The sequence below is a fragment of the Alnus glutinosa genome, chromosome 2 (genome assembly GCF_958979055.1).
Source record: "Alnus glutinosa chromosome 2, dhAlnGlut1.1, whole genome shotgun sequence".
In the NCBI taxonomy this organism is placed as follows: domain Eukaryota; kingdom Viridiplantae; phylum Streptophyta; class Magnoliopsida; order Fagales; family Betulaceae; genus Alnus; species Alnus glutinosa.
The window spans coordinates 26,005,196-26,029,043 of NC_084887.1; the positions used below are offsets into that span (position 1 = coordinate 26,005,196).

General features: G+C 36.0%; 1 protein-coding gene across 1 annotated transcript; it reads right to left on the reverse strand.

Moving 5' to 3' along the window:
• Nucleotides 1–317: 317 nt before the first annotated feature.
• LOC133860754 (uncharacterized) lies at nucleotides 318–14,529 on the reverse strand. The gene is made up of 13 exons (XM_062296360.1): nucleotides 14,149–14,529; nucleotides 13,643–13,777; nucleotides 13,462–13,488; nucleotides 12,814–12,904; nucleotides 9,300–9,343; nucleotides 8,793–8,891; nucleotides 8,066–8,123; nucleotides 7,887–7,939; nucleotides 7,457–7,558; nucleotides 4,321–4,386; nucleotides 3,154–3,275; nucleotides 2,643–2,814; nucleotides 318–571 (listed from the first exon to the last, which is right to left on the reverse strand). The coding sequence occupies exons 1-13, from the start codon at nucleotides 14,269–14,271 to the stop codon at nucleotides 503–505; spliced, it is 1,161 nt and encodes a 386-aa protein (XP_062152344.1). The 5' UTR covers nucleotides 14,272–14,529; the 3' UTR covers nucleotides 318–502.
• Nucleotides 14,530–23,848: the final 9,319 nt, after the last annotated feature.

The following is a 23,848-nucleotide window of genomic DNA, read 5'->3' on the forward strand; positions in this document are numbered from 1 at the left end:
TTTAATTGATTTTGCACTTATAGAGTGATTTGATAAAAGGCCAAAAACTGGAACAGTATTTTTTTTTTCCAAAAAAAAAAGCAAAAAGTGAGCGGCACCCAAATAGTCGTCACTTATTAAATGTCGAAAAAAGAAAAAAAGGAGAGAGAGAGAGAGAGAGAGAACGACACAATTCTTTTGACAAAGGTTATCCCCTCGGAACCAGGGTGATCTTACGCTAACACTTTTTCGGGAGACGTTTGTGAAATGCAACCCAATATCCTGTGTTTATGTTCTTTTGCCATAAATCACAGTTTAAGGTTAAATAGAGTGCCAGAAACGGAAAATGCGGTAGAAAAACTTGTATATATATTGCTACACAATAGTAATGATAATAAGAACAAGGGAAAAAGTGAAAACGCTGGATGGAAAAAAATAAAAAAGATATAAATTTTTTTTTGATACAATAGATACTATAGTAGAAGGAATATATACTAGCCTAAAACTGAAAGTGAAACTAACGTTAGGTTTTGACTCCCTCAAAAGAAGATGAAAGAATCCTAAAGAGCCCATCTGGGTTGTCAGCATGTACCTGTCAAAAGATCAATAGTCGATCAGTACTGAGAATGCAATGCGGATAAACTGCGTTTGAAAATGAAATTCATTACACAAATTGCACTCGACATTTCCATTTGATGCAATGCTAGCTTGAACCCCACAGATAGCAGGATGAGTTCATGTATACTAGCGTATATAAGTATATCAGATTTATTAAAGCATGTCTTTAGCATATGCCAACAACACCTCATTCCTACCACAACATGTAATTAAGCTTGAAGCTTTGAAGACACAAATTAGAATCCGAGTTTATTCTTTCAGTTGCCATTAATCCGCATCTACTTATTTTCTTTTTGCAAAAACAGGTGGAGAAGACAAAACCTCAACCTGAATGTTGTCACTTGTCACCAGATATATAGTTTCAGTTTATGTGGCACATGATTTCATGTTTGCGGTTCCTCTGCACATTATTTTTATTCCTTTTCCAATCCAATGTAACAAAACTGATTATTTTCAATTTGAAAGTCAGAACAGATATAATAGGCTTAAGTTTCACAAGGGTAATATGTTCCATGAAAGTTTAGATCAAGAGACGAAGTTCAACGCGATCATTGTGTTCCACTCGACAGTACTTCTTAATGGAACAGTCAATGCTGTAAGAGAGTTTGCCACAAAAGGGTGTAGTAGGTGAGTCATTTTCATATTCATCCGGTTCTTTTAATCTTAGATTGTTGATTGGATGAAGTTTTCCTTTAAACTGGGTTGGATGAATTTCCTTCAACCCAATCTATAAAATTTCATTTGCCCCTTCAGCATGTAAGAAACACATGCTATTTTAATAGCATTAACAGAGTTGAAGAAAATTCTATTGAAAAAATATGTGCTTTTTACATACTAGTAAAAACGAGTGCTTCTCATATACTAAGGAACGCATGACAATTTTTATAAACTGGGTTAAAGGAAATTCTTCTAACCTAGTTTGAGGAAAAATGTCCTGCTTGCTTTCTATTGTGTGTTTGGAGGGAGAGGATAAGACAAGGAGAGAGGAAAAAATAGGAGATGAGAGGAAATAGTTACCTCTGCCTTTGTTTGGATGTTTTAATAAAGAATAGGGGACGTTGAAATTTTAATTAATTAGGAAGAGTAAAAAAGGCAGTACAAAAATATTCATTAAACCTAGTGTGCGCTCCCTCCAGACTCTCCGAATTTCAGGGAATTGAACAAAGGGGGTTTGAGAGGGTATAAAATCCCATAAAATCCTCTTCACTCTCTCCAAAGATACATCTAAACAAAAAAGTTGAAACCTCCCCCCCCCCCCCCCCCCCCCTGCCCCTGCCCCTGCCCCTGCCCCTGCCCCTTCCCTCTCCCTCTTCCTCCATTGAAACATAACTATGCTCATGACCCTATTCTCCTAGGTTGGAGGAAATTGATAGGATCCCCTTTTTTACGTCCCCATGTTCTCCAATGCAGCAACATGGGGGCAAAAAGGAAAGAGAGGGATATGTTTTCCTTGCCTTTGGCATAGTGGGCCTTGGTGGGAGGACCCCATGACAGGCTAATTTTATAAATGCAACAAGCACAATTTTTCTTTTTGCTGCTTTGGAAGCATATCCAACTTGGGCAGACCCTTCATTCTGGTATGCATTTAGCGAGAACATATGACCAAACTAAAATATGAGATTTTTTTTTTTTTTTTTGCTAACAAGGTGTCCAGAGCTCTTTGAGCTCTCTCAGAATATTGAACTCTAAATATTGCCACATACTTCTCATTTTTCTAGTTAAGAAATTTGTTCATGGACCATCACCGTCATGTTGGGCTATAAGTCATCCAAGCATCTAACCAGTAATTCAGTAAATAGGACACTTCAACTGGCAGGAGAATCTTATGTTTGAAAATGTTGCTCTCAGTTGTTTTAAGATGTGTCCTTAAGAATTTAAGGATTTAAAATGAAATAAATTTATAATGGCCCCAATCATGGAATTTATATAGCAACTATTTCTATTTCCTTCTTTTACCCAAAATGCTAGAAACTGACATTAACTACTCCAACCAGGCAGAGCAAACCATGTGTATCACCAGAAAAAAGTACACGAAAGCAACATACCCAATGGCCAGCATCTTCAAGGACATGCATTTCAACTCCACCTCCCTCTTCAGAAGCAAGTTCCTCAGCAGCATGAATTCTCTGGAGATCTCCAAGAGCCCACCTGTGCAAGCTTCTTTCAGCTTTCAAAAAATTAACATGCACACCTCGAGGCACCTCCTCAACAATTTTCCTACAATTATTAACAGAAGATGAAAAGGTCAATTGTGGCTCAACTCATAAATGTTTTCCACAGGGTGAAAACATAAGTTTGTCTTCCACTTTTACCGTTTTGAATTTGTAAGTATTACAAGAAAATGATTCAGAGCCCACAGAGTGCAGTGTAACCAGAACTATATAAACTTATCCAATTGGCCCCAGTTGTTATATTCAAGGCAAATTACCTTTGAAGTCAACCATATGGATATGAATCAAACAGATGAGAAGCAGCTACAGGCATTTTTTGTATCTAAGGGGAAACATCTAATTTGATATAATCCATGATATTAAGAAAGAAACAAGAGATGAGTACCATAAATTTGTTTCTTCATAGGATTGATACATTTCAGCGATTCCCTTGAGGTCAAACACCCATGAGAAGCTTGATGACAATGAACCAGGAGGGCTAGTTGGTCGAAGGTTAGTTACCACCCACTACACATGAAGAGAAAAAAAAAAAAAAAACTCATTTTTTTGAGGCATCAAAAGTAAACCCAGAAGCAATAAAAGAAATTAGGAATTAAATAAGGGGATGTATTATTTTTCTTTTAAATACTCTTACAAAGCTTGTAACATGACTCTTTAACATTGTAACAATTTTTTGACAAGGGCAATTTTTTGTAACTTAAATACAATCTAAAAATAAAGACTTGCATCACAGAAAAACTAAGGGCAATTAAACTGAAAATAAAAATAAAAAATCTCAAATATAAGAAAAAAAACTGCATTATTATTAAGCATGGATACTTTCAACAAGGAGCTCTAAGCTCTAGGATACTTGGATGCTTTCTAATATGAATCTGCACCTCTTAATTAAATACAAAACTTAAAATCAAAATTCAAAAAAAAAATTTGGTCCATAGAGGATTCTCCCGGGCTCATATAAAATACACCTCAAACATTAGAATTACAACTTTTTCTTAGTAATGAATAGAATAGGAAAGAATTGCAATAAACATCATACGGGTTTGTGAGGATGAAATAAATTTAGACAAATTTGATGTGACTGATGCCTTCTTTCTTGGTAGTTTCTGAACCAACTTAAGGATGCAAGATTAACTAAATCAATAAAAGTTACAATTAAAAAGTATGATGAAGAAAGACTTGGAAAATAATAGCTTCAAAGGACAATACATGCCATTCCATTATTGGATTAACCATTGTCACTCCCCAACAAGGAGAGAAGAAAACATTAGCATCTCTACAGTACCTTAGAAATGAAGTAGCTAACTACGGCTACCATTGACTTATACAAAAGTTAACCTTACATAAGAAAGAAAGAAGTGTGAAAATATATATTAATGAAGTGGTCAACTACCTTTGGCTTATACCAAAGGTTAGCACAGCATACAAAAAAAGCTGTCCAAGGATTATATTTGAAAGAAAGGAGGCTTAAGCTATAAAATCACCATGCTTCAATTGCCCAAACTTCAAGTTAACGCACTTCAGATATCACATCACAATTATGTTTTGTATATACCTGTGCCACCTCTTTGGAAAATCCTTGTTGAATGAGAGCATTCAGAACATCCCTCTTTGAAGAGACCTTCAAAAATAAAAAATAAAAAATTATAGCATAATTAAAATCATGCTTACAAAAGGAAAAGAAGAAAAGAGGGGTGGGGGCGGACACTATCTAAAATTTACTCCATACAATAAGAATAAAAATCCCAAACTTTGTTCTTGTCAACAATAAGTATATTAACAAAATAATGACACAATAACAATATAAATAAAAGAAAGAGAGAAAGAGGCCTTTATTGTAGAGGCTTTGCACCTGAAATAGGACTAATGAAGATCCAGAAACAATACAAATAGATTTTTTTTTTTAAGTAATACAACCAACCAGAAAGGAAACAACAAGCAAAGGGAAATGAAATGCAGCTTTTGGGGGGGGGGGGGGGGGGGGGGGTGTCCTTTCCACTATCAGATGGATAGAGAGACATAATTAAGGAGTGATGAGAATGCTGCTAGAATGAAGTTTGGTAACGGCCCAATGTGCCACATGGTGAGTGCAAAAGTTTGTACTTTTGTGAACTTTCCTGACTTCCCACTGGCAAGAGGGGAAAGATAGATGACTGAAGCTTGAGAGACACGGCCAATTGGGCTGCAAGAAGGGCGGCAAGGGCTTCTCTTGTATGGGGGTCACAGGAGGCCCTATACTTGATTGAGCTTTAATAATGTGGCCAGTAGAGTCCCGGCAGATGGCTGTATTAGATTTTGATTGCCAAGAGGCACACAAATCCTATTTAGGCCTTTTCAAGACGTATCCATGTGAAATTTTAACTATCCAAATTTGTAACCATACACCATAACATATTATGAAGCTCCTAAAATAAGGTTAAACATCATCTAAACTAGAAACATTTTTACTTCAGCATAACTTTCTTCAATTATTCCCTCATCTAATAACCTCTTTTAAAGAGATTTTAGTGACAAGGTTAGATACTTAAGTGTGGTGAAATGAATAGCTAACTCCTGTTCCAACCTATTTCTTGACAAAGGGAGGACAAAATTTATATGATCCCCTCATTTTTTAACAAGTATTTTTCCTTTCAATTTCCTTGGTAATTTAACTCACCCCACAGGACTAGAAACTGTGACCTCCCACCCACCACCCCGTTTCTAGGGTGGTTGGAAGTGCCATTTGGACTACAGCCCAATGGCAAAGGACATTATAATTTGTTTGGGAACACTGTGGTGAAAAGTCAACAGTTGCTTGTAGCAAGAGTAATCAGATTTTAAATGACAAGGTACATACTTTAGAGTGGTGACAAGCCTACCTACCTACCCCCCACTACCAACCTATCTGTTCCTTTAACCCAGAGCCAAATTAACTGTATAAGAAGAGAAAGTTTGATGCTTCACCTTTTACTTCGAACCTAGAAAACTAAGTTCAACAAAGTTTTAACCCCAATTAAATTAGGGTCGGTTATGGATCCTTATCACCCATAGGAGGTGGCCACATGTATTCTTTTTTCTCAATTCTACCATATCTAAACTCTCATTCCTTGTCGCCTCTATTTGACATATCTTTTGTCACTACTTCTACCAATGTTATTTTATACCTCGCTCTACTTTTCTTTATTCTATCAACTTGGAGTAAATCACTCTTTCTTGCAAGGGTACTAGTCGGTCTCCAAATTAAATCACACAGTCTCTTGAAGGCAAACTACATTTATAATCCTTCTAGCCACTCATGTACTATTTCCACCAATGACCCCCCCCCCCCCCCCCCCACCATTTTTTTTTTTTTATAAGTAATCAAATTTCATTAAAAAACACCAGGACGCAACCCAAGTACACATGATGTACATAAGAGAAACACCTAATAAGAAAAAGAAAAAAGAGCAAGAAAATCATGAAAGCCAGAAATATGAATGTAATCATAGGCAGCCACCCAGTGGTGTAGGGTATTAAGGAAAAAAAAAAACTTTTAAGTCCACCACCGTCCTCTTGCGATCTTCAAAGCTACGGTAATTTCTCTCTCTAGATACACTACATTATGCAAGATGGAATCATCTTCCACAATGCTACACTATGAGAACTACCAAACTGACCTCTACAACAGGCAAATAGATCTACCACTCGACAAGGCATGATCTAGGCTAACCCAAAAAGACTGAAAATCTTCACATTTTAGCCACATAAGAAGTCCACCATTGTCTCAACCTATCCACAAGCCAACAGATTTTATCCACATATTCTCGAATGTAAAGTACCTTCTACCTCCATAAAAGCCTCCACACTCTAGAAGAATAAGGAAATGGTCGGAGCAAATTCTTGGTAGCCTCTTCTAAGATAACTCAGGAAACTAGGCATCAGGGAAGACGAGGAATCTGTCAATTCTAGACCAAGGTGGATCCCGGTTGTTTGGTCACGTAAAAGACCCGCCTACAATAGGGATGTCCATGAGACCGTGATAAAAAATGAACTCCGAAAAGATAGTGGATAGTCTAAGTGCCTACGTGAATCCTATTCTCTTGGACCAGATGCTTTACTCGCACCTAACCTATTTTCTTGCCCACTTCTCAGAACCTTTGGGCTCCATTGCAGCACATCACTTATATTTTTACACCCAAGCTAACCCTTGCCCCCTTCTCACTGCACCCTGGATCCAATGGAACAAGTTGCTAGCAAAGGATGCCCCAACTTATATCTATAAGTGATCCATATATATAAAGTGACTAAGCTTTAGAATGCCCATCAACCTGCGACAACCCCAGCAGCAAAAAAATGAATGATTTTGTCTCCCTAAAAGTTGACAAGTGACAAGTTATATTTGATTACTTTCACATTTTTATTTGAGTCCTTCCATGAACCGAAATAAAACTAAAGTCAATGTGACTTAACCCAATATCTGATTATATTAACCAAAGCCGACTTAGATCCCTCACCTGAAACAACAAGCACAGATCTGAAACCACCAACTCAATCAACAAGCAGGCCAGATGCAGCAATATTCCCAGGAAACATTATGTAACTCAAACCCAATCATATGCAAGTCTCAATCATGAAATTCAAGTCAAACACAGTAAAGGCTGATATACAGTAGATGTCACGAAAGGCTCAAAGAAGCATTCAAAAGAGAATTCAACAATTGACTAAATTCTCACCTCCTTTGGCAATGTACTCAAGAAAGATATTAATTCTGCTGGATGGTCTTCTCCATCTCCACCAGATCGAACCTTTCCAGGTGTAGCATCTAGAACCCAAACCTATAGAAATAAATTTGCAAGTGGAAAAGGAAGATGGGAAAAATTTAGAAAACCAAGAGAAAAAAGAAAAAGGCATAACATTTGTTTAAATAGTTAAGTTCCCACAAGTATAGTCAAGAATCATGGATCAAATGTCAAAAAGACTTCCAATTTTCGAATAACCTCAGTAATTTCAAAATCAAAGTTTTAAAAATTTCTAGACATGACGTAAAATCCAAGAAAAAATTACTTGACTAAATAAACTTCTAAGTTCCATAAACTTCTATGAGATTTTTCTTGTCAAAACAAATTAAACTCCCTTAGCATATCTAGTGGATAGAGAGCTTACTCTAACGGGTCGTGCAAGAGGTTTTGCAGCTTGTTCAACCATGCTTAATACAACTGCGTAGAAAATTATAGAGCATACTAAGCACAAGTATCAACTGGAAAATATGTAAATAAAGTACCATACTACCATGTATTATATCTCAAGAAAGGTATATTACAAGTTAATATAATTAAAGGTACCTTTCCCTCCAAAACTGTGGCCAACTAGGACTCGGGGTGTTATTTTTAGTTGTCCAACCTAGCGAAAAATTTGAAGAATAAAAGTCAAAAAAGGGAAATATAAAGATATGCTTACATTCATATGTTGCTTCTTAACATTACTCTCTCTTTTTTTTCTTTTACGTTTTGGATTGTGGTGGTGGGGGGGGGGGGGGGGGGGGGGGGGTCGATATAACCAATTTTCTCTTTAACCTACATGAACTGCTATAAATGCTGAGTGCTCATAAGACGGTATTGCATTTGATCATCATATCTCATCCAACCATCAACCTTTTAATTTAAAAGAAAACAAAATCTTAGAAAAAGAGGATCAAACCAGATTCATGTCCTTGTAGATCATTTGGAAAGATCAGATGACAATCATAAACATATCCCAGAAAATCATGCATGTCTCCACACATATGTGGCTCGTGGAACCTTTTAAAATAGTGGATATATATTTAATTATAAATATTAAGGTCTACTGCAGTTGAATGGGATTTCAAAGCACTTTAGTGGGAAAAAAAGAAAATTATGGCGTCAAAAGATTTTAATGTGCCCAACCACCTGGCTTGTATTGGTTAGCGTCACACCCATGCATTGAAATGCCAATGTTGAGGGCATATCAGATTTCTGATTTCGCTAATGCACAAAATCAAAGAGATTGTCTTCCCTAGAAATGATAGCCAACGCTTAAAAAAGTACTTACTAGCTTTAAGACATCAAGAGCAGTGGAGGCAACACTATGGGGACCCCTCCTTTTAATCGATGCTGAATCACCGTGACACCGCAGGTCTACTAGGAGAAACTGTCCACAAAACAATGAGGAACAAATAGGATTCCCGTGATGTCATGGAGCAAATGGCTTCATCTTATCCAGTTAAAATCAACAAACCCAACTTATTCTAGTAGAACTATGACAAATGGATTATTAACCAATAAAAAAAAATGACTAGATAAATTTGCCTAGAGATTACAGCTAACTATGCTATATTAACGAGTAGGAAAATTAGTAGCATTAGAACCCAACATAAATTGTGTTCTACAACGCCGAAGTAAGAACATCAACAAAAAAATTTATGGAAGGAAATTTCAAGAGAGAAACTTAACCCCTTACAAGCTTGAACAAGATATTTACATGTTCACCCGTGTAATCCATAAAAAGTAAATAGTACCAGAAATGATGTGAACCAAGCACAAATTCACACAAAAGTACCTGCCATGTTGGAAATTCTTGGGCCAATCTCCGTGCAAAGGTACCTGTAATATTAGCCATTAACCAATTACTCTCAAAATATTTATGTACAACAAGAAACTAAAAATTAATTAATTTTTTTTTAAAAAAAAAAAACTAATTTTAAGGGAAAACTTCATTTATAACCCCTGATCTTTCATTACTTTTACAATTAAGTACTCAAACTTTAAAAAGTGTTAATTTAGGGTATCCATTTTTCAATTTTTTTAAATTTCAATCATCCCTTAAAATTTTCCGTTAAATCTTGTCAAAATTTTCAAAATACCCATCTTCTTTTTTAGAAAAAAAAAAAAAAAAAAAAAAAAAAAAAAAAAAAATTGCAAGGATTTAGGTGTTGGTCAGAATTTACAAAAATACCTATGCCTGAATCTTTGAAAAATTTCATAAATTTTTCTTTAAAAAAAAAAAAAACACAAGGATGGACGATGAAGGTGCCCCAAACATAGTGAATAGTATTGTATCTTTGCATTGTCTAGGGTTTACGCACAAATCAAAACATGTTTTATAAACATGAATGCATCTAAGATGCACCTCGACCACACCCAAAGACCATTCCCCCCAAATATTTTGAAAGTAGGAAAAAAAAAAAAGCCCCCTTCATTTCAGCAAAGAGTTTGATGACACTTGGAGTAGCTATTCCTGACTCTTCCATCAGTACCTGCTACTTTTATAATGACTCTAATGAAAAGATTTATGTCAAGTTTAAGCCCAATACATGGCAACTTGCAAACAAGTTTAGGGGGATTTTGGTCTAAGGTTTTGGAAATGCTGAATACTGTTACAGTGGGTGCAACATAAAAAAGCTTGATTTTCCATGAAAGAACAACACCAAAACTTGCTACTCTGCCACCTCTAATGGCCCAAAAGAAAATTTTGAAACTTTGATAAAGATTGTGTACAGTAAAATCGACTAAATTTAGGTGTTGGAGAATTTGTTTTAGTTGAATTAATCTTATAGAGAAAAGAAAAAGAAAAAATAAAAACTTGATCTTTGCTTTTTATACTCTTTCATTTTCTCGGAGACCAAACAGAGGATTACTTTTTTTAAAAAAAAACTTACATATAGACTTTTTTTTGATAGGTAATAAGTAGGTCTTATTAAAAGCGTAAGGCGCCCCTCAATACACCGGCAGTATACAAGAGAACGCACCTAGCTAGAAAGAGAAAAACGAACAAGAAATTCATCAAAGGTAAACGACAACGGTGACACAAAAGCCACCGTCCAAAGATACAAAGTATGAAAAAAAGAAGCTAAAATTTCCTCCAATGATCTCTCCAAGTCCTCAAAACACCTATCATTTCTTTCCTTCCAAACACACCAGAGAATGCATGTTGGCACCATCTTCCAGATAACAGCACTCCTTTGCCTCCCAGCCGTCCACCAACACTCAAACAAGTCAAGGACTCTTAGAGGCATAACCCAAGACAGCCCAAAACGAGAAAAAATAGCACTCCACATAGCGTATGCAACATCGCAGTGAAGGAGAAGGTGATCCACTGATTCCCCGCTTCTCTTACACATGCAACATCTATCCACCACAATGATATGCCTCTTCCTGAGGTTATCCCCCGTTAGGATCTTGCCTAGAGCCGCAGACCAAGCGAAAAAAGCCGCCCGCGGAGGAGCCTGAGTCTGCCATACACTCTTCCACGGAAAGTGACTTCTCACATCGCAAGTCAGAGAGCTAAAGAAAGACCCTACCTTGAACAAACCTTTTTTGGAAGGGGTCCACCACAATTTGTCTTCACTGCCTCTATTAAGACTGACCGAGTGCAATACCTGGTTGACAATATGTATTTTTATGTGCTTTGAGTTGTCTTATAATATTTTAACATAGGTAGTGCTAAATATAGCATGTTTTTGTATAAGAACTTGAAGATCTAATCATAAATAAATTGTTAGAAATCTATTTTCAAAAAAAAAAATATTAAAATTATATTCGGCCCTCCAAGATAAACATCTTGGTTTCATCCCTAACCACACCATTGATAAAACCCAATAACTCACTGAAACGATAGCTTGATCCTTCCTTCTTCTTTTTTCTCTCTCTATTTTTTTTTTTTTTTTTTTTTTTTTTTTTTTTTGTGTAACTACTGCATGATGTCAAATAATTACTACGTAAAACCCAAAAATGGGGAGTTGCAATAAGATAGTTATTAAATTACAAGGAATTTGAGCAAAGAAGAGTGAAATGAGGGATCAATACAGAGGACCCTAAATTGGACAACTCACAACTGGCAAGATGCACAAACACGGAGGCCTAAGCTTGTAATGTAGTCGTCACAAATGGCAAGAGGCATAGCCAGGGAAATACGTGCACATTGCAAATACCACAGGCAAAGACGTGAAGGAAAGAGAGACAGACAATGAAATCCCCAAAAGATTCCCTACATATCATATCACCTTCTTAAAAATCCACACTTCTCCAAACTCAGAAAACAAAAAGAATTCTAAGATTCGTTCTTAGGGCAAATACTTTTAAACTTCCTATGGATATTAACCACAAGGGCCAATCTAATAAGATGATACACTCTAGCAAACAGTCCATCCAGTGCTACATCATAGGCATATTGGAAGCTTAGACAACTGTGACCAGCAATAGAATGTCAATCCTCAATCTGGATTTGTAAAGTCTCCATTCCTTGGTCATCAAAGCCCAAGATCTATGAACTAGCCAATGTTCGACTAGCCATGCAGAAAAGAAACATCAAGACAAGAGAGAGACTAACAATGAAATCCCCACCATTTTGATTAACCTCATTGGAATAGACGGCTAGGGTAGTTGTATACATTATAACTAGATAGTATCACAATTCAATCTCAATAGCTTTAAGAGCTAACCAAAATTGGATTACTTATCCGTCAAAGGAAAGAATGTGACTCTCATCATATGTAGCTTACATAAAGATATGTATAAATTGATTGCCCTGTCATCTCCACACCGCCCTCCCCATAGGAAAAACAGAACGTAATAAAAATAAGAATCACCTTTTCCCAATAACTTTCTCATTAATTCCACAACTTTCAATCTCATGTCCTATATAGGTGGCTGTGATACATTGCTTGAGAATAAACAGCCATTGGTGCCAGTGTTCAAAAGAGTAAATAACTAAGTAACAATAAATGGGTGATAACAAAGTAATTGCCAATGGCGTCTCAGGAACAAGATTTTTTTGTTCCTTTCCCAAAGTCAAAACAGATTGTGATAAGTTTGAAACTCTAGTCAAAAGAAAAGTTCGGCAGAAAAATTCATTTAGTTCCTCAACTGGTGTACTTTTCACCATTTAATGGTTTTAATAAGCACAGTAGGAGATACAAAAACTATGATAAAATCATGCAACACTATACCCAGTTGCTGGCCACTAAACAAAACATCAGATGCAAGCTCATTCGTTTTCTTTCTTTCTGTTTTGGTACAAATTTAGGTGGAGAATTGAAATAATCTGTAGCTGATATAAAGAACGAAGTACCTACCCCAGTTCTTCCTGCAACCTAGAATGCCATGCAGAAAAACAGCTGTTGGCGGATCAGGTAATGATCCAGCCACAACAGAACTCCATCTTACCTGCAAACCGAAACATTTTCCATACAAAATTACACACATTGGAAAAGATCTAAGAAAATATCCCAATGAATCCACCGCCGTATCTCCTTAACCAATTATGTTTTCTAACATCGAGATCCCATCATAACATTTGGAAGCACAAATTTTATATCAAATATAGTTAAAAACTCTCCTAATTTCTTACAGAGGCAAAAAAAAATAAAATATATATATATATATATATATATATATATATATATATATATATATATATATATATATATATAACTTTCTGATTAAAAATATCCAAATAGTCTCATTTTCTAACTTCAATAGTATTTCAATCCTGATACTTGTTTCATCCTTTTTTTCCATAATATTTCCAGTTATCCATCTTGTACAAAAATTTCTTTGAAACTAGCACCAAATAGCATTCAAGGCCATAAATGATTGCGGCTGATAAATGCATATTAATGCAACACAATAAATGAACCATTAATGAGAGACAATAGTCTCGCATGTGAACACAAAATTATAACCATATCTTATAAGAAGATTAAAAAATATGCAAGACTTACAAGTGCTCCTTGAACAAGATCATGTGCCTGCATAGAAAAACATAATTCATCACTTTTAACAGTATCAAACTATATATTACACAACAGCATTAGCAACAAGCATCAAGCTTCGCCGCAGCTTGCACCTTAGAACATCAGATTGGTAAACAAACATAGTAAGTCCAAAAGGCAGTTCAGTTACCAAGATTTCAGAAGGCTTGGCCACATTTCCACTACGAGCAAGCCTCTCATCTACTAATGCCATATGTATCCTTGGATATTTACTTGCACTTCTAGGGTGACGGAGAGCTAATTGAGAGATGCCGAATGTGTCATTCTACAATAATGAGGAAAGATCATACATTGAAACAACAGTTACCAAATCACCTATAAAGGCCATATCTCGTTTTAGCATCAATGTTAGAGTTGAACAGAACCGCACATTAATCACATACACAAGAATGTGATTGATTAAATAACACAAATTATACAATAGCACATGATCACATGTAAAAATCATTGTCAACTACAAAAACACCAGCATACGACTACGAAATTCAAAATGACAACATTACGCTAGCACAATATATATATATAATGCTTACAATGATACTTTTCGATGAACAGAAAAAGAAACCGCAGCTGCCTAATTCTACCGAAAAAAAATGAGAATTTTTCCAAGAAAAGCTTACGATTCTGAAGAGTTACCTTAAAAGGCCTCGAAATTCGAGCTGTGATCCCCGGGCTCGACAGGAGCATCGAGTCCATCGCTACAGAACTGAGTGATCTCCCGCCGGAACAGCATGGTGAGAAATTCGAAACCGCCGACATTTTAAACGACAGCGGTTATGCTGGAACCGTAAGATCTTCAAAGGAAACACGAATTGATTTGAACCAAAAGATCCAAATGCGAGTTTTGTTTTGAAGAAGAAGAAGAAGTGAGAGAGAGGAAAAGATGGAAGAGAAAAATTAAAAGATTGTGATAGAAGAAAAGGGAGGCGGAGACACCGAGAAGGGGGGCTGCTTCGGTGACTCGGGGCTCCCTGTGGGGAAACAATTTAGTGTCACCTACACGTTCCACTTTGTGGACACTGGACGGTGCGAACCGAAGACTTGGTGCACTCCAAACTGACCAAACTGCCCTCGAAATTAACGGTCCCCAGCTCTATGCAACGAGTTTTGGATTTACTCGTTAAGAATTAAGGGCATGTTTGGTAACACATTTATTTTTTTTTATTATTATTATTTTTTTTTATATAAGTACATTGAGTATAACTTCAGTCAGATCATGGCATAAAACAAGGATTTTCTGCCCACCAATAAAAAATAGGTACGTCATCTAAGAACAAAAAAACTCAAAAAATTTAAATGTTGCTGAAACACCGGATCATAACAAATGTCCCACCCATTTCTCGTGAAAACCTCTCAAACCCGTTAAGAGTCCTTGCTCCGGAACACCTCCGCCCACATCCGACAAGTCTCGCACCTTGGGGGTGGCCTTCAGGCCAACCCTAGAACGATCTAGGGCTGGCCCGAAGGCCACCCCCAGGGCCGCGCAGCCACCCTTGGTCCATGGGGTGGCCGCGCGACTACCCTCGGGGTCTGAGGGTGGCCTTCGAGCCAACCCTTATGTCCGGGCTGTTACTCACCGTCGGCCCAAGTCGACTCCGACTCTGACTCTGCCGATTGGCCCATTGGTGGCGAATGCGGTTGTGCAGCTGTGGCGGGTTGGGTTGGGTTGGGGAGGTAGTGATGGGGAATGGGGATGGGGTTTCAACCGAGCGGGTTGGGCTCCTGGGTAGCTTCAGTGTGGTGTGATTGGGTGTTTTCACCCTATAGTGCTTTGGTGTTCTAAATTGACGTGTTGAATGCTTATTGATGGGCAAAAATCACTTGTTTTCTGCAACGACCGTATAGAATGGGCTTTCAAGTACATTACAAGGAAATTACAAGAAATAAAAATATATGGGTGGGCAACCCAACAAAGAGCCCTGAATTAACCTCATCAGTAGTGGTAAACAAAAAAAAAGAAAGGAATACATCAAATAAAAATGACACTGCCCTATGTATTCTTGATACGAAGATCAAGAATAACGGTCGCCAATTAAGGCAGTTTGATAAGGCACACCATGAATGGTGTAGCCTAAAGACGCACGAAGAGCCACAAATCTCGAAAGGTCCAATAACTCAATCTGTAGCCCAGCAAGACAACTGCAGTAACATACCCAAAGGTAAACCATTGCAACAAATAGAACACTGATGAGGGTTAAAACAAAACATATGGTGGAGATAGATTTAACAGCCTGAATAAAACTAGGGAAAGCAAAAAAAAAAAAAAAAAAAAAAAATCAAGGAACAACGCACTGTTTGCTGGCGTGGCAAAGGCCAATCGTCTTCACGCGCCGGAGAAGGTTGCCAGGAGGAAAAATCTCACCAGGGGTGGCCGGCAGCAAATGTAGAAAGCGATGGAAGCCGTCACTCACAGTGTAGGGTTGTCCACGCATTGACATGTGTAGGACACGCTTCAACGCGTGGTGGTCGGATGGAGCAACGGTTGACGACATAGTGGAGCAGAGGGAGCCCAGATCACGGTGGTGTGGCGCATGTGGTGGTAAAGCTTCCTAAAATAGACAGATTTGATTTTGAAAAAATCAAATCAAAGAACTTCAAGTAGAGGCCGGATCTGAGATAGAGAGCGGCATGTGGAGGTTGAAAGTGAATCATTTGCGGTGGAGGAGAGGCCAATAAAGCTGTTGGACCTTGATTCATTGCCATGGGCGGTGGATAAGGCCTCCAAAAAGGCAATTTAAGCCTCAAAATAGGTAAGAAATGGAGGGGGTAGGAGGAGGAGGGGAGTAAGGGGGGAAGGGGGAGGAGGAGGTAGTGGATTTCACTACCTCCTCCTCGACGGCCAGGGGAAGAGAGTTACTTATCTTCACGAGAGAGAAGAGAGCGATTACAGGAATTAGAGCGATTGAAGCAAAGTGAAGAGTTATATTTTATTGTTTTTGGAATACATGTGTTGGGTTGTTTTGTTAAATTTGAATTATACTCAAATTTTATTCAATTTTTTTTAATTTTGTCTCAGGTTTTCTAAACCATCCAAACATAATTTCAAAAAATTAATTTCATTTGTATTTGCAATTTTTAACATAGTAAATAATAGTATAATATAAGACAAAAAAAACAAAATCACATACGCAATCGTGCCCCTGGTATTGAATTCAAGCTTAAATTTTCAATTTGGACTCATGGTCAACCTCAAGTTCATCATGAAATCTTATAAAAGAAACATTTATTTTTAGGGAGAACTTCATTTATAATCTATGATCTTTCATTACTTTTTGTAAAAAGGTACCTAAACTTTAAAAAGTGTCAATTTAAAATATTTATCTTTTTTTTTTTTTTTTTTTTTTTTAATTTCAATCATCTATTAGAATTTTTCGTTAAATCCTATCAAAAATTTTAAAATATTATTCATTTTTTTAGGGAAAAAAAAATTATAGGATTTAGGTGTTGGTCAAAATTTAACGGAGTTTGTAAAAATACCCATGCCTGAATCTTTGAAATTTTTTATAATTTTTTTTTAAAAAAAAAATAAACACAAGGGTATTTTAAAAATTTTGATTGGATTTAACAAAAAATTTGAACGGATGGTTGAAATTAAAAATAAATAAATAAATAAATAAATAAATTGAAAAATGGATATCTAAAATCGACACTTTTTAAAATTTGAGTAATTTTTTATAAAACTGATGAGCGATCAGGAATTATTAACTTTTTTTTTTATTTTTTATTATTATTACTACATGTAATAAGAATCATTATTACACAAAATCTTTGTCATTCCGCAACCAAAGATCAAGGAAAGGAGGAAAGAAAATGATTTAGCTTTGTTTGGTAACCACTTTTTCCTTCCCTCCCTTTATTTTTAATTTTCTTAAAAAAAAAAATCAATTTCAAAATATTTTATTTTTTTTATATATAAATTCTTTATAATTTATATCACACCAATAACTTTTGATTACAGTCAAAACAAACCTCACCTAAAAAAACATTTACTAAACACATCCGTTAAGCGATCCAACGAGCAATCAGTATAGACTATGATGAAAGCGAGGACAAATGTCTTAAAGGTGCTCGAGGAGATAGGAAAGATACGCCAAAAGATTAATTTATTATAATGAAGGTGGTAATATATTCATAAAAAATAAAAAAATAAGTGGTAATATGAGTCACTGATGTTTATTAGTCGTATTGATTCCAAATCTTTTAATTTTTTATTGGCTATTATTAGTTAATGTGTGTATTTTTTTAATAAAAAATAATTTAAAAGTGATTTTTTTTTTTTTGGCGTTCTATTAATATTATATGTTGTGAATGAAAGTTATTATTCATGTTAGCATTAATGTTAAATATTCTATTTTTATTTAACAATTGTTGGATAATGCGAATGTGAGACTCTCAATTAATTATTAGATTAATTTTTGTCAAATAGAAAATAATATATAACATTACTTTTTATTTTAATAGGCTTATATAAAACTAAACTATATAAGTAATATTTATTCTGTAAGAGTCCATCGCTAAAATATGTTTTTGATACCATTTTTATTTTTTAAATTTAAAAATAGAAAATAACCTGTTTTCACGGAAATCATTTTCCGATGAAAACATTTTAAGTCGAAACCACGGTCAGTGCCTTGAAAACCCTTCCAGGCCTTTTCTTTCATTGAGCCGAGAAAACTTGCTGACAAATGTTCTGTTTGGTTCCCGATAACTGAGATGGTTAGTAAAACTGAAGAGAAAAGATATAGAACGAAAACTGTTAAGAAAAAAAGTTTGCCTCTTTAGACAAACGCATGGGCTTCAGTGAGTCTGCTTGTTGTCAAAAATACGTTCTTTGTGCTTGAGACTCTCTTAGCTAATACTTTGTTTGGTTGCTGAGAAAAGTAAGGGAAAGATTATTGAAAAAGAAAGTAAATTTAGTAACTTTGTTTTTACCGCCCGTTTGCTTGCCTGAAGAATACTTGCATAAAACTGGGCGAAAATATTGGTTACGCTAAGCTCTCAGGTGGTTGTTTTCTGTAGTTTCTAAAGTTTGATTATTTCTACCTAACTTGTTTGGTTGCTGAGAAAATGTTTCATACAAAAAAGGGAAGAATGCACAATTTTAAAACTATTTTTTTTTCTTAATTTCTTGGTAATGATGTTATTTTATTCTTCCATGTTTCTCTATTAGAATTACCTTGTTCATAAGTATAGTACTATTATGCTTTGACATTTGAATATCACTGTGAGCATATGGAACTCAGAAGATTATATGTTTTATTTTCTTGTTGAGAAAAGGGAAGAAAAGAAATCTATCTCCTCTGCCATTAGGAATGTAAATAAGCCAGTCTGTCCGACAATTCGCTCAATACCTGCCCGGTTAAACTCGACCCGAACTCGTACTCAGCACTGTACAAATCCGCTCAATTAGTAAGTGATACATACCCGACTCGCTCGACAAAACTCGATAGGGGCTCGCGAGCCTAACTCGTTTAAAGTTCGATCGGCCCGCTCACTCAGCTTGTTAGCTCGTTCGTGTATATATATTACTAAAAATGAGTTATTTTTTAAATTTAAGCAATTATATTAGTAATTAAGTAATATATATTGTATAGGTTACTTAATATTTATGAATGATAGTATTAGTTAACATACTAACTAGTTAGTTCATAAACTAACATATTATATAAATTAATTAATATATACTAAGTAAATAGGTTATTCAATATTTATATATATAATATTTATATTATTATATGTGTATGTTATATATTACTATTAACGTACAAACATATTAACTAAAGTTAATATATATTAACGCTAATTAAGTTATTAAGTATAGTTTTTATTTTTATTTGTGTACGTTGTTACCAAGTATAGTTAACTATAGGTTACTTTGATTAAAAAATAAATAAAAAAGTGTAGGTTACTTAATATTTGTATGTATGTTATATGTATGAATGTATGTGTGCATATTAGTATTATCATACTAACTAGTTAGTTAATATATACATACTAACTTAGTATTACTATAACTAAGTAAGTTAATTAACATAAGTTACATAAATAGTTACTTAATATGCATAATGTTAATATGTGACTATGTGGTATATATTAACTATAGTATAGGTTACTTAATATTTGTATGTATGTTATATATATGAATGTATGTGTGTATATTAGCATTATCATACTAACTAGTTAGTTATTATATACGTTAAAAACCCATTTTCTCTCTCTCTCTCTTGACTTTCTCTAGAGAAACCATTCAGAAGAGTTTGCTTGCTGGGGGAGGGAGGCTCCCTCCGGTTCCCTATGTCCCTTAGTCCAAGAGGACTAAGGTGTCTTTTTGTTTTTCTCCCTGAGTTCTCTTAGTGGAGGCTAGTTTTTCTCTCAGCCATTAGGGTTGTGGAACTTTTGTTCCCCCCGGTAGATCGGTGGTGACTGACTTTCCCCTAGCCTTTAAGGCTATGGTGGTTTGTATTTGTGTTTGTTTTTTCTTTCTTGCTTTTTGTCTCAGGCAGTAAAGCTAAAATCAAGGTTTCCAGCTTGGGGAAGTGGCGGCCGTTCGTGTCATTTAACGGTGGTTTTGGCCAGTTCTTTATCTATTTTTTCTTGGATTTTCAGAGCCAGATCTACTCAACCCCATTGTTTTTTTCAAGACACGCGCCCCTCAGTCGCGTTCTCCGTCGTCGTCTGCTCTCGCTGCCTGAAGCACAGGTCATGTTGGTGGTCGAAGTCTGGCGCATGGCCTACACGCGCCAGAGAGCCTATTGCTTTCTGATGTGCGTGATGGCCATGCTCCACCATTTTCTGGCCGTGCTCAGTGGGGATGGGGGCTGATCTACGGCTGGGTGGTGATGGTGACGGCGCATGTCATTCACGTGCCGCCGTTGCTGACGGAGTCCGCCCCTGCCTTTCTGCCGGCAGCTTTGTTTTTTGGTTTTCTGCTTTGTGTTGTGTATTATCTTGTTTTCTCCTGTACAGTTTGCCTGTGTATTGCTCAGATTTTATTGGAATTTGTGTTGGCTAGATGCTAGATCGGCCCTCTTTTATTTGAGAGTGAGCGTTAATGTAAGAGATGCTCAAATGTAATTCTAGTAAGGTTTGACGTCTCTGCTCAGGCAGCTGTTTTTTAAGTTAGATCCTTCTAACTTAGAGTTTAAGGGGTCCTGTCCCTTATTTCTCAAGATGTACTATTTGTAGCATTTATAATAGTACATGCTATTTGTTCGGAAAAAAAAAGAAAAAGAAGTTAATATATACATACTAACTTAGTATTACTAAGTAACTAAGTAAGTTAATTAACATAAGTTACATAGTTACTTAATATGCGTAATGTTAATATGTTAATATGTTACTATGCGGTGTATATTAACTATAGTTTATCATATAATTTGTATAAAGTATAACATGTAACATATAAAAGTAATTTAAATAAGCATAAAGTACACGAGGTAAGACAAAAATATATAAATGTAAAATATAAAGTATACATATATACTATAAGTTATAATAACTAATAGAATACTAACTTGTTAGAACATATATACTAACATATTAATGTTAGGTAACTAATATTGTTAATTTTACAAACTTAATATATGTTATCATAACTAACTTTAATGTACTAACATATATGTTGGTTAATATTCATATGTATATATTAATAAAAATATGAATATTAACCATTTAGTCAACATGTATTAATTTAGTATTGCTAAGTTAATAAGTAAGTTAATTAATATAAGTTACATAAGTTATAAGTAGTTAGAAAGATAGTTAATAGGTAATCTATATTAAACATATATCATATATGTCATAATTGATATTTGTTTTTACAATTATTTAGACCTAAATACCTAATCCATGAAAGGATATTAGTTTTATTTTTATTTTTTTAAAAAAAATCAATGAAAGGAAAGTTGGTGCACTAACTTAAATTTAATTGACCCATCCCACATTAGGATCCCCTCAAATTTCTTAAACATTTGAGATTCTCAAATTGTTAAATCTTAGCCATGCTTTACATCTAACGGTTCAAATGTGTCAAATGTACACATAAAATAACTGCTATCAACAAAAAAATTGTATCAAATTTTATGTGGACAATTGGTACATTGTGAACCGTTATATGTAAAGCATGGTTAGAATTTAACAATTTTCAATATTTAAAAAAATTGAGAGAATTTAATTCAAATTTTAATAAATAATAAAATTAAAGATAGACATTAATTGATAAATTAATTTTCTTGTAAATCACATTTACATGGCAGGCCATATAAAGGAATTTAGCATTCAAAGCATTTATTTTTAAAGACAAAAATCTATTCATAAAAGTTTTAATTGTTTGGTTTGTCGAGTGCTAAACAATAAAATCATTAGTTTTTTTTTTGAGAAAATTACAGTTTAGCCCCCCAAATTACCACCCGTTTTGCGGATAGCCCTCTAAACTGTCAACACTCCGACTCCGGCCTACCAAAGCCTTTGAAAAAGGCCCCCTTTGACGAAATATCTCTATATTACCCCTGCCACGTGTCATTTTTCAATTAAAACTAAAAAAAAAATTAAAAATTAAAAACTAAAATTTTTATTTTATTTTTTTGTAAAAAATAGAAAATACGGGTTTTTGGGGTGGCCGCCGAGACACCCCTAGGGCTAGGGGGTGGCGCATGGCCACCCTTGGGGCCGGGTGTGGCCGCGCGCCACCCACCGAGCCCTAGGGGTGGCTTTTCGGGCCACCCCAAATGGATTTCGGGGAGGCCCGAAAGCCACCCCAAGGGCTCGGGGGGTGGCGGCGCGACTACCCCCAGTGGCCGGGAGTGGCCGCGCGCCACCCACCGAGTCCTAGGGGTGGCTTTTCGGGCCACCCCAAATGGTTTTCGGGGTGGCCCGAATGCCACCCCTAGGGCTCAAGGGGTGGCACGTGGCCACCCCTGGGGCCGGGGGTGGCAGCGCAGCTACCCCCAGTGGCCGGGGGTGGCCGTGCGCCACCTCCCGAGCCCTAGGGGTGGCTTACAGGCCACCCCGAAATCCATTTGGGGTGGCCTGAAAGCCACCCCTAGGGCTCGAGGGGTGGCGCGCGGCCACCTCTGGGGGTGGCTTGCGCCTCCCCAAGGGGAGCCACCCCAAAAACCCATACCATAAAAGATCTCTGTGCTCTCAAAATGCATCTAAAGGTTGGAGGAACTTTGATATGGAAACACTAAAAAATTTGTTGTTGCAGCAAGTCAAAGCACTAAAAAAGTTCCAGTAAGATGAAGACTGTCTGTTGAGGACCGCATGGTCACTCAACTTCCGGTACATAGTCCTACAACAGCTCTAGCGCTCAGCAAAACAAGCCACCTTAAAGTCAAAGGCTGTCGGCGCAGCAGCTGGAGAATATTCCATGCTTGTTTAAACCTTTCCCTCTTCTGAGTTCCAGCTCTACATTTTACTACCCCAATCACTGGAATCTATTTCAAGCATATAAAGATGAATATATATTTATTCAGGACAGGAGTTGACCAAGCAAGATGCTTAGTATTTACTATACACTTGAACCTACAACTACAATTTGGATATTTTTCAAACTTTATATAACAAATAATTATTTCCACTAAAGATGAAGGAATAAATAGCTCGATGGCTTCTCTCATAACTGGTCCACCGTACCAGCTGTGGAAATTGCTGCAGAAGCCAAGTAACACCTCTTACAGCGACCTGTAATCTCATAAGATTTAACTTAGAACGACAGAATTTATGGACAAGCATAAAAACTAAATCCATAAATCACCCATTTTTGCCTATATATATATCAAATGGCTGCCAGGAAGACCATAAGAAATTTTAAACCTAACAAATTGGCACCTTGCGACTTATCCAAAAAAGAAAAAGAGAAGCAAAAGGCACCTTGCAGAGTACATGGGTTATCAGCACTAGAATCTCATAATGCAACAAAATTGAATGCAGGATTCACATTGTTATTTTTTAAAACATAGAGTACATATTTCAATTTCTTGTCACTTTCTTTGACTATATTGAAATTTTAATGCTGTTAAGTCAATAATTGGATACCAGATTTTTTTTGACTTGTCATGGATCAGTTACAAGTGTAATGAAATGAGTTTGAAGGTGAAAATATATTATCGAGAATACTTCCTTGCTTGCTTTACAAAGTGATACGCTAGGCATTATATACATGAAATGTCCTATGTTACCGTTGCCCTATAGATGGAAAACTGATCCGTCTATGGGCAGAGAATGCTGTCAAATATAAACTAGGAATGTACATAAATGATACGGATTTGCTAGGACACTGGTTGTCTTTCCTTGTGGGTGGATATGATATCCTTGCCTGTTGCAGAGTCTTCCTTTC